The sequence below is a fragment of the Carcharhinus amblyrhynchos genome, chromosome 12 (genome assembly GCF_965287045.1).
Source record: "Carcharhinus amblyrhynchos chromosome 12, sCarAmb.v2.hapA, whole genome shotgun sequence".
NCBI lineage: Eukaryota > Metazoa > Chordata > Chondrichthyes > Carcharhiniformes > Carcharhinidae > Carcharhinus > Carcharhinus amblyrhynchos.
The window spans coordinates 25,468,710-25,480,978 of NC_137335.1; the positions used below are offsets into that span (position 1 = coordinate 25,468,710).

General features: G+C 39.2%; 1 protein-coding gene across 9 annotated transcripts in view; it reads right to left on the reverse strand.

Moving 5' to 3' along the window:
• Positions 1 to 12,269, reverse strand: part of afdna (afadin, adherens junction formation factor a) — a 240,997-nt gene that overhangs the window by 197,027 nt on the left and 31,701 nt on the right. For all 9 annotated transcript variants that reach the window (XM_080200251.1, XM_080200249.1, XM_080200246.1 and 6 more), the window contains exons 2-3: positions 5,446 to 5,641; positions 4,107 to 4,222 (exon numbers count right to left, since the gene is read on the reverse strand). In XM_080200251.1, coding sequence (XP_080056377.1) covers positions 4,107 to 4,222; positions 5,446 to 5,641 — 312 coding nt within the window. The remainder of the gene's footprint in view (positions 1 to 4,106; positions 4,223 to 5,445; positions 5,642 to 12,269) is intronic.

Sequence of the window (12,269 nt, forward strand, 5' to 3'; positions counted from 1 at the left end):
TAGTAAGTTTGCAGATGACACCAACATTGGTGGCATGGTCGACAGTGAGGAAGGTTATCTCCAATTACAGAGGGATCTTGATCAATTGGGCCAGTGGGCTGATGAACGGCAGGTGGAGTTTAATTTGTATAAACGCGAGATAATGCATTTTGGTAGATTGAACCAGGGCAGGACTTACTCAGTTAACGATAGGGTGTTGGGGAGATATACAGAAGAGATATAGGGGTGCATGTTCATAGCTCCTCGAAAGTGGAGTCACACGTGGATAGAGTGGTGAAGGCGGCATTTGGCATGCTTGGTTTCATCGGTTAGAACATTGAATACAGGAATTGGGACATCTTGTTGAAGTTGTACAAGACATTGTTAAGGCCACACTTGGAATACTGTGCACAATTCTGGTCACCCTATTATAGAAAAGACATTATTAAACTAGAAAGAGTGCAGAAAAGATTTACTAGGATGCTACCAGTTCTTGATGGATTGAGTTATGAGAGGCTGAAGAGAGTGGGACTTTTTTCTCTGGCGAGTAGGAGGCTTGGGGTGATTTTAACGAGGACTGTAAAATAATGGGAGGGGGTGCACAGATCAGCTAGATAGTCAATATCTTTTCCCAAAGGTAAGGGGTTTTAAAATTAGAGGGCATAGGTTTAAGGTGAGAGGGAAGAGATACAAAAGTGTCCAGAGGGGCAATTTTTTCACACAGAGGGTGATGAATGTCTGGAACAAGCTGCCAGAGGTAGTAGTAAAGACAGATACAATTTTATCTTTTAAAAAGTATTTAGACAGTTACATGGGTAAGATGGATATAGAGGGAAACAGGCCAAATGCAGGCAATTGGGATTAGTTTAGGGGTTTTAACAAAAAAGGACAGCATGGACAAGTTGGGCTGAAGGGCTTGTTTCCGTGCTGTAAACCTCTGACGCTATTTGAAGTCTTTTTGCTTCAAGTTTCAACTTCATCTTTTTCAACTCAAACATTCTTTCCTTTATCTTCTGTCAGGGTCTTTTTTTCCTTTTCTTTCTTCTGACTCCAGCCTTTTATGTTTATTTTCTAACTCCAGTTGCCTCATTTATGATTTAATGTTTTCTAACTCCACTGCACTTGACTGTTTCTCTGATATACCGAAATGTTTGGCTAACTCTGCTACAATTTCAGCTTTATTATCCTTAGGTAAACCCAAATTTTAGCCTATTTTCTAATTCTACAAGCGTCAATTTTTTGTCTTGACAAATTTGCAAAGCATCCTCAAACTCCAGAACCTCTTTAGCAATGTTAAGAGGCATTTCCCCACTTCTGAGCGACATCAAGCAACCGAAATTAAACAGGTTTTCCACTTCTCACTTAAGGTTTATTTAAAGATCTAGGACTGTTCAAATCCCAGACCCAAGCCCTCAATCTGTTATAAAGCAGAGATTGATCACCCCTTCTGAGAACTAACGCTGAAACACCCAGAGGAGTGCCTAGCTCTATAATCTGTAAAATATAGATGAAGTGATGCGCCCTGCTCTTCAGCAACTTCGTGGTTAAATAAAACTAAATCCCTGATATTCTCTAAAATCAACACTCAATTTATTTATCTAACAGTGAGCAAATATACTAAACTATTAGCAAACCAGATAAATCCCTATTAACTATTCCCAAATAAAACAAAACTCTAAGGGTATGCAGTTCAAATAAATACAATTCCCACTCATTAACAAAATAGAATTTCATCACTCTAAATTATAGCCAGGTTTTGTCTTTTCTAGAATATTCTGGGCCAAGTTGATTGTTCTGTCTGGAACTTTTTTCCTTCTTTGGTACCTTTGCTATCTAGATCCTGCTTTCTCTAAGACACAGATGAAGTTATGAGACCCAGCAATTCTTTCTCTCAAGACAGAAGTGCTTACAGCTGAGCACTCTGGCAGGTGGCAGTTGCTCTCCCCTCTAACTCACTATCCCCTTCTTTTATACCATGACATCAATATTTCCCATAATATGATTGGCTCTCGAATGTCAAAACCATCAGTTTTAAATTTAATAGGTTTTTGGTATCTAAGTGTCCGATTCAAATTGATGGCTAAATTCAAAAGAGTTGTCTTGGTAAAAACTGCGGCTTGGCCTTTCGATACTAATACTTCATTTGGACTCTCTATGTACTTGTATTTTAAATCTTAAACACAGAAAAAGCACCATCTTTTAATGGGAGCACTCAATGTTTTCCCACTGGGCATTTTACAACTTTACAAACTCTTAACTTCCTACCTCCCAATCTGTAATTACTCTTCCCAACTTTGCCACAATAGTAACTGACTTATTATTATTTTCATGTTAAACTTGATGGGGATGTTCAATTTAAAAGCAGGGGGGAAATGTTGTGTATTTATATTAATTCTTATTGGCTTACTGAGCTCTCGGGGTCCTTGTGCATGAGTCGCAAAAACCCAGCTTGCAGGTGCAGCAGGTGGTCAGGAAGGCGAATGGGATGCTGGCCTTCATAGCGAGGGGGATTGAATATAAAAGTAGGGAGGTCTTGCTGTGGCTGTATAGGGCATTGGTGAGGCTGCAGCTGGAGTACTGTGTGCAGTTTTGGGCGCCGCACCTGCGCAAGGATATTTTGGCCCTGGAGGGAGTGCAGAGGAGGTTTACTAGGCTGATACCGGAGTTGAGGGGATTGAGCTATGAGGAGAGGCTGAATAAACTAGGCTTGTACTCGTTAGAGTTTAGAAGAATGAGGGGAGATCTCATTGAGACGTATAAGATGATGAATGGGATGGATAGGATAGAGGTGGAGAGACTCTTCCCGCTCAAAAAAGACAGTAGGACTAGGGGGCACAGCCTCAAGATAAAGGGGAGGCGGTTTAGAACGGAGTTGAGGAGGAACTTCTTCACTCAAAGGGTGGTGAATCTCTGGAATTCTCTGCCCGTTGAAGTGGTGGAGGCTGCCTCGCTAAATATTTTTAAGAAGCGGGTTGATGGGTTCTTGATAAGAGAGGGGATTAAGGGTTATGGGGAGAGGGCGGGAAAGTGGAACTGAGCCACAACAGATCAGCCATGATCTTATTGAATGGCGGGGCAGGCTCGAAGGGCTAGATGGCCTACTCCTGCTCCTATTTCTTATGTTCTTATGTATTCACTTATTCACCTGAAGGGATGCCAGAAGTCCCTAGCATGGGAAACAGGCAGGGAAGTAGCCAAGTAAGAGAACGCACACCTGCAAATAAAGCTCCATTGTTTTTAACCCTCCATGTTCCCAACCACCTTTCTCCAAAATACAACAGTGTATACTACAAAACTGGGGAGTGCATAATAAAACCTCTGGTAGTAATTAAAAAGCAGGATCTTTAAGGTTGTAATCACCTGATTACTACCACAGCTACATATTAATCATTTGTAACAAAGGCTATAGGATTCCTCCAAATCACTACTTTCAAGTCATCTGTAGTGAGGGGGAAAATATAAACAAGGATCAAGGAAGATTGTAACAAAAACAACTGCATGATAATGGGAGTGGGTAAACAATCACATAAGAGTACAATACAGGAAAAGTGTGAAGTCATCTATATTAAATCCAAGCAAGAAAAACAAACTGGAATGTGGGTTAGACTAAAGGTAACCCAAATTCAAAATACTGCACTAACTGACCAGAGAAAACTTCATACTTCTCAAAATACCTGTTTAATTACATAAAAGAAAAAAGATAACATTCTCCTGCGCACCATTCCAATTCCCATTTAATTTTCCTGAACAATTCTGTTGCCTAGTCTCATTTTGGAAAAACATCATGTGCTAAAATATTGTCTATTGTTAACAGTGTATTTGAGAAAGGGGATGTGATAGCACAAGCTACAGTACAACTGCACAAGGATAAAAGCCTTCTCATAGCTCATTCAAATAAACCACATGGAGTCTAGACATTGGGTGTTCGAAATAACACTAAAGGACAATAACCATTAAGCAGGAACAACAATTCTGATAGGTCAGTAGCGTTAAAGCCAACTTTATTACCCAACTGAGAGGATAATGATTGAATCTGTGATTTTTCACACCTATTGAGTCTTTGATTGAGTTACAAATTTATTAAGCAGTGTGTGGTGAAAAAAAAGCTACACTTCTGTACATCTTACCTTTGGTGGGAGGAAGGCATTTTCATTCTTTAAAACAAATCTTCCCTCCCTATCATCCTTGTTCCAGTTTAATTGTACAACTAAAGGTTTTTCATCTTGGTCAAGTTTACGCTCCTCTATAAAATAAAATTTACATATTTTACAAAACAAAAGACAAACTACACATTCCAATGTTTCTTAAGTATTCATAACAAATGGTTTTAACACGTATGCATTTATAATCAAAAGAACCAATACAAAAAAGCAAATGGCATATTTTTAAGTACTTTTTGCCCCATCCTCTAATTTTACTTGATCTTCAATAACAAGCACTGACTGAATGAGCTTTTTCTCTTGCTGTTATTCTCAGTCCTATTAAGCTAGCACAAAATAAATTTTGTTGGTCTTGGAAGACTTTCCACATTTTTTCAGGGGATATCCTTCACCACTAGATAGAGGTTGAAAATCCTCAGCAAATGGTTACCAACAAGGCATCGTATGCTTTGAGGATAAACACCTCACCTTAGGACTTCAAACAATTAAAATCTCCCTCACCGATTTTTGTTGCTGCAGCGTTGAAAAACCTGGGAAACGTGTGATTTCGTATGACCCCTGATGAAAAACACTTGGCAATAAGTAACTAAGGAGTAACTGCAAATTGTGAAAATTGTTACTCAGGAATCTTATACAAGTAAAAAGAGAATTATAAGCCAACACTGATATTTCCTGGGCATATCTTAAAACTCAATTGCATGGTATTAACAGCAGAGGGATCCACCCATCTTAGGAACGAATCAAATAATTTTTAAAATTGTTTTTCATATGGTGTAAGCATCACTGGCAAGGCCAGCAGCATCTGTTGCATACCCATAACTGCCCTTAAACTAAGTGACTTGTAAACCATTTCTGAAAGCAGTTAAGAATCAAACACACTATTTGGCTGGAGTCACATGTAGGCCAGACCAGGTAAAAACACCAAACTTCCTTCCCTAAAGCGCATCAGTAAACCAGATAGGTTCATGGTCACCATCAAGATGACAAATTTTGAATTCCAGATTTTAATAATGGAATTTAAATTCCACCAGCTGTTGACAGGATTTGAAACCAACCACCTCCACCCGCCCCAACTTTGGCTGACTGTATGTGGGGAATTTGCACATTCTCCCAAGGCCTGCATGGGTTTCTCTGGATGCTCTGGGTTTCTCCCACTGTTCAAAGACTTGTGGGTTAGGTTGATTAGCCCTGGTAAGATTTTCTTTGAGAGTCGGTGCAGCCTCAATGGGCTAATAGCCTCCTCCTGTAATGTACGGATTCTATGAAATTACCATCTCCCCCAAATTTCTTAAATTGAAAGACTCACCACCACTAACATGCACTTCATAAAGTGAGTATCTAGGAGAGGACAGCATACGCATGTCTGGTCGGAACTTCTCTGCAAGAGTCTCTATGACATCTTGCGTTGTAGCAGTGCTGGACACTCTGATGCATTTTGTTGCAAAGTTCCCTGCTACTTTGTCTTGAAAATAAAATCTCATCACACCATGGAACTCCAGATCCTAGGAAATTAAAAGAAAAAAAAGTTATAAAAAAAAGGTCAAGTCATTAAAAAATTTATGTAGAACCAGCAATTTGTAAATAAACTCAGGTTCTCTCAAGAAAAGGAATATTTGAAGAGGAAAGGAACACTAATTTTCTTCCTCCCAATCTTCAGGCTAAGCAAGAATGATGCTGAGTTTTTCACAAGTATCAGCTGATGGTAAACTCACCACTGGTTCAGTTTTAGACTGATTAACCTAGGCTGATGTTCTTGCACAGTGTTATAGGGATTATATTTCACATTACGTGTCAAGATATGTTTTATTTACTTAGAATTGAAATACTGCAGCACTATGTAAAATAAAGCTGTTTCCCCATTCTTCCACAACCAACAACAGAAAAGGTTAACTGGCCACTTGTCAGCTACTGCTACAGAACGTGTGTCACATATTTTCCCATCATCCTGCTGTTTTTAAATTTATTTTTATTTGGGAGTGAAGCACAACCATTTCGTATGAAGGTGGGAAAGAGATACGTACGTGATGACTTGCAGAAATGTTCAACAGAACTTAGAGTATATGCTATTTCACAACAGTATAAAAGCAATGCAAGTTGTAACATCAATACTACAGTGACCCAGTCAAGTTCCATTCTATTAAACTGTTCACCAAGACTTTTTTTAAACTGGTATTTTGGAGATTGAATTCCCCCAACTATGTTCTTTATTATGAAATTATAAAAATAGGTAGCATTTTCATGTACATATTCCTTTACGTAATCAAATTTTGTCCCCCAACTGTTAGAGCTAAGTATGGTCACAAAATGCTGGATGCTATTAAAATGAATGATTTTACTTGTGTTAAGAAACCTCCACATATTTTGTAAACCATATCTGGGCAACTATGGAAAGAATAGGAAACAAGGTATTCTTTGCAACTGATACAATTAGTAGTTAGTGCTGAGAGCCAGAAAGTGTTTAGACATTGATGAGGAATTGAAGACGCAGCATGAGAGAGGGAGACAACCATCCCCAGAAGCCAGGGATTTGGGACTGAAGGATGCAGAGGTTATACAGTTTTTCTTGAGTTAAGTACATGAGGTGGTACTAAGTTTTGGTAGTGCTGCTAGATGATCCAATAATTTTGTACAACTGGTGTGTGACCACAAGGGTGTGTTTATCATCAACATGGAGAGAAATTGAGGTCTGGTAACATTGTAGGATTAATTCACTGGTAAATTCCTGACAAAGGAGGATATGGCTCAGAGCATTCCAAGGGACTTGGGAGGATACCCCAGCTGATAAAAGGGCTAAGTTTCTAAAATATCTGCATAAACCAGGTTTCTATTTGCTCATTCCTGTGGTTAGATTCACCTTTGTGTGATTGGTTTCTTGGGACACAGTGCCTCCACATCCACTACCACTTCTACCTATGCAGCTCAGCCTCTCATACCAATTTACAGTTAAAAGTTAATTTAATCTAATCACAAATAAGGCTTACATTAACACTGCAATCAAGTTACTGTGAAATACCCCTAGTCGCCACACTCTTCGAGTCAATGCATCTAACCAGTTAGAGCACGTATGCATTCTAATCATGATGGTAACCACCTTTTCTTTCAATTGCTTTTTCAAAACATAATTCCTATTTTTAAGACTAAGAAAATAGTATTCCAGTTTAACACGCCACTTGAAGCAAACCTCAAATACCTTTATTTCAATTGTTTAGTTAAAAACTACTGTAATTGATTTACCAGCTTCTAGTCAAGTGTTCTCCAAAAGTTTGGCATCACTTTTGGATTAAAAAACTGGATGTCACAAGTGTCTGCATTTAGGAAATATTTTAATGTGCAATCAGTCCATTTCATTAGATTCAATGTACGTTTTTCTGTCTTTTGAATGGAAATCAGTCGACCTGACACATTGAAATTATTTTACTATTCCCATCAAATAATTTTAAGAAACTCTTTAAGATGCTATTACACACTGGAGATAAACAACATTCTAGAAGTTAGTCTGGCTAAATTCTAATACATTTAAGAAACTGCACTGGCTTGGATTGCAGGTTTTGATCAAGAGTATCAAATCTAAAGACCGAAAGCAGGAAAGTCAAATGGCTTATATTTCTTGTATTTTTAATACCATAATGAATAATTTAAATATATGTAAAATGTGTTATATGTTTTTTGCTTGAGATCTTAATTCAGGCCAGAGAGGCATTTTTCCTATCACTCCTACAACTCCATAGTCACCAAAAAGGTTTAATTTTTTTTAAAAATTGGCTTTCCTCTGGACTCGGCTGCAAAATGAGTTTTCCATTTAATCAGAAACGAGGATTTGTTTTCTTTCAGAGCATTGCTAGTCTCTGGAATTCCCTACCCGAGAGAGTAGTTAATGCTGGTTCACTGAACATATTCAAGGCTGAGATGGACAGAAATTTCATCAAGGGAATCAAGAATAATTGGGGCAGGGGTTTAAGAGGAAAGAGATAGTGAATTTAGTGAAATGGTGTGGTCTCAATGTCAGTAAAACAAAGCAGCTAGGAAACGACTTCAGGAAACAGTGGAGAAAAATACCCATCCAGTGATGAAGTGGAAATGGTTGGGAGCTTCAAATTTCTAGGTGTTCAGATCACCAGCAATCTGCCTTGCACCCGCCATGTCGATGCTACTGTTAAGAAAGCTCACTTTCCAAGAAGGCTAAAGAAATATGGCACGTCCACTATGACTCTCACCAATTTTTTCAGATGCAGCATAGAAAGCACCTTATTTGGTTTTATCACAGCTTGGGAGGGCTCCTGCTCTGAACAAGTCCGCAAGAAACTACAAAGGGTTGTGAACATAACCTAGTCTGTCACGGAAACCAACCTTCCATTGTTGACTCTGTCTACACTTCCCGCTGCCTCAGGAAAGGAGCCAGCATAATCAAGGGCTCCATGCACCACGGACACACTCTCTTCCACCTTCTTTCATCAGGAAAAAGTCTGAAAACACATACGAACAGACAAGAACAGCTCCCTCCCTGTTGGCAGACTTTTGAATGGTCCTTTCATATATTAAGCTAATCTTTCCTCTCCATCCTACCTGTAACTGCAACACTATATTCTACCCGCTATCCTTTTCGCCTATGTACTTCATGAACACATGTTTTGCCTATATGGCACACAAGGAACAATATTTTTCACTGTATCCCTGTATATGTGACAATACATCAAATCCCTGTATGTGACAATAAATCAAATCCCTTAGCAGTTCATTAACAAATTGCAACTGTTTTTTGCATTTTTGACTCCACTTTCTCCACCACTTCATTTTTGATATGCTAGCTTTATTTTAAGCCAACACTTGGTGAAATTACTGCAAAAAGCTAATATGAAAGTCATTAAAGCAGCGACACAATTTAAATAATTTTCAGGTTTGTTAGATATAAGGAGGGAATTTTGGAAAATTGTTTGCATTGCCAAAATAGCTGCAACTCAGGGTGCAATTGTGCCATTTTTAATGTTGATGCACCAAAATTAAGGGGGGTTAGAATGATAAGGTACCTGGATAATCTGAGACACGTGCTGGACTCTGCCACCAAATCTAACACTAACACGTGATACAAGTCCTGACAACGAAGGCATATTTTGAAACAGTCAGAGTTCATTGCACCTCAAGGGTTTAAAATAAAAGACAAGATACCAGGTAGTTTCACTTGCTTTTCAACATTAAATGTTGACTAGCAATAAATGCAGGTTGTTAGTTGTTAGCAGTTGAACTGGCTCATGGATTCTTAAAATTTAAATGGAAATAGCTACCATGAATCTCTGGGAAGGCAAAGCACGGTTTTATGGTTACGGAGATAGTTCTGAAATTAAATGCAAGTTGGATACAACGGGAAGGTGACGTCTCTAATTCCCTTTTTCAAAAGCAGTTTTATTTCCACTCAATTACAATAGCTACTTTTTTCGTTAACTGTAATATACACATTTACAATTAACAAACTAATAGAAATTGGAGGGGGGTGGCAAAAAGGCACAAGAATAAAATGTAAAATTAACTTTTCTTAACACTGACATTAGAACTGCTGTAAATATAAACACTAAAGTTTTCAGAAAGTGGTGGGGAAATCACATTCAATATTTTTTCCCAAGACCATACAATTTTAGACACAGATTGTGAATTGGGCCAGAGAAGATCCACAGGCCTTTTTAATTTAGTTCGTGCAAAACAAAGTATTCTGCCAAATTTAAAATTGACCAACACCACAGTAAAATGTGCTGTTTTTAAAAAAAAATTCCCAGTAATAATCAGTGACTAGCTCTTCGAGGCAGAAAATCTGTATAAAACTAGAGGGCTTAACATTGCAATCTTACAATGGAAACAGGCTGCAAATGTAATCATGAGCCATCAGAAAATTACATTTGAAGATGTTGAGACACAGAATGACAAGGAAAAAATAAATATTTTGGATAAAACATCAATCAAAACTTCATACTCGAGGTGTCCACACCAATGTGCCCTGGTCTCTCCACACTGACACTATAATTAAAGCCCAACACTTCTAGCTTCTCAGTAAGCTGAGGAAATTCAGCACGTCCGCTCCGACTCACCAACTTTTACAGGTGCATTTGGATGTATCACAACTTGGGATGGCTCCTATTCTGACGAAGACCACAAGAAACTACTAAGGGTTGTGAACGTAGTCCATCACGCAAGCCAGCCTTCCACCCACTGACATTTTCCACTGCCTCAAAAGTAGCCAGCGTAATCAAGGACCCCACGCACTCCGGATGTATTCTTCCACCTTCTTCCGTCGGGAAAAAGATACAAAGGTCTGAGATCACATACCAACTGACTTGAGAGCAGATTCTTCCCTGCTGCCCAACTTTTGAATGGATCTACCATACACTAAGCTAATCTTTCTCTACATCCTAGCTGTGACTGTAACACAATATTTTCTGCACTCTCTCCTTTCCTTCTCTCTGATGTACTTTATGAATGATGCTTTGTCTGTATGTTGTGCAAAACAATACTTTTCACTGTATCCCAATACATGATAAATCAAATCAAACTCACAAATTCAACAGGAAACAAAAAAACTCAGAACAATCAAAGCTAAATAGGCTCAAGGATTTGCATGCATTTTTTCCTTTATTCACAAAATGTGGGCATTATTGGCAAAGCCAGCATTTAATTTTGCCTATCCCAATTGCCCTCAGTAAGGTGGTGAGTGACATTCTTCAACCACTGCAGATGATATGGTGTTAGTACACCTGCAGTGTCATGGATTTTTTCATCCAGTGGCAAGGAAGGAACAGCAATACATTTCCAATCTGGATGATTTGTGCCTTGGAAGGGATCTTGCAGGTGATGGCTTTCCCCTGCATCTGGTGCCCTTGTTCCTCTAGGTGATGGGTATCACAGGCTTGGGAGCTGCAGAAGAATCCTTGATGAGCTGTTGCTGTGCATCTTGTAGATCGCACATGCTGCAGTTAGTAAGGTTGGTGGAGAATACCAATAACACTGGTTATTTCATTTGGATGGTGGTGAGCTTAGCACTGGAATTAGACTCATCCAAGCAAGGGGAGAGTATTTCAATACATAACACAATTGGAATAAGACAAGACCCCCCTGATCCACAATTCGATCCAAGTGCAGCTCATCTTCTGATTTCTCTCCATATCGTCAGAGCATACTCTTGAGAAGTATATGGTGGCCAGGCTTTGGGAGTGGGATGAGTTCATTGCCAAATACCCAGCCTCTAACAGGCTCTTAGTATTTATGTGGTTAGTCAATTAAGTTTTTGGTCAATGGTGAACACTAGTATATTCACTATGGGATTTCACCAAGGTATTGCAATTAAATGTCATAGGGAAGTGGCTAGATTCTTGGTGTTAGTCACTGCCTTGCACTTGAGCAACATGAATCTTTCTTACCACTTATAAGCTCAAGACTGACTGGTTGTCTAGGTCTTGCTCTATGCAGACACTGGCTGATTCATTGAGTTGCAAATGGAACCAAACTCTGAGCAATTAACAAACAAGCTCATTTTTGACTCAAAGACAAAGGAAATGCCATCAATGAAGCAGTTGAAAAATAACTAGGCAGAGAACACTATCCTGAGAAGTTCCTGCAGCAATGTTCTGGAGCTGAGACATCTAGTTTCCAACAACTACAACCATCTTCCTTTATGGTATGAGACCAGTGTACCCATCCCCTCCTCCCATCTCAACACACCCTAAATCCTACTAACTTGGCTCCTTGATGCCACAGTGTGACAAATCTACCTTGACATTAAAGATAGCCACACTCAGCTCACCTTTGGAATCTCAATTCTTTGCTCTTGCTTGAGCCAATGTTGTAAAAATGAGCTCTCGAACTGAGTGGCCCTGGTGGAACGTAAATGAATATCGCTGATCAAGCAATTGGTAAGTATGTGCTGCATGATAGCACCGTCAAGAACACCTTCCATCACCTTGCATTGATAGGGTGGCAACAGCCTGGATTGGATTTGGTCTGCTCTTTATGTGCAGGATATACATGGACAATTATACGTCATCAGGCAGATGCCAGTATCAAGCTGCACTGGAGCAGCTTGGTCAGGGATATGCTTTGTCCTGAAACACTCAGGATGATGCTGGGGCCCATTGCCCATATCTGTATCCA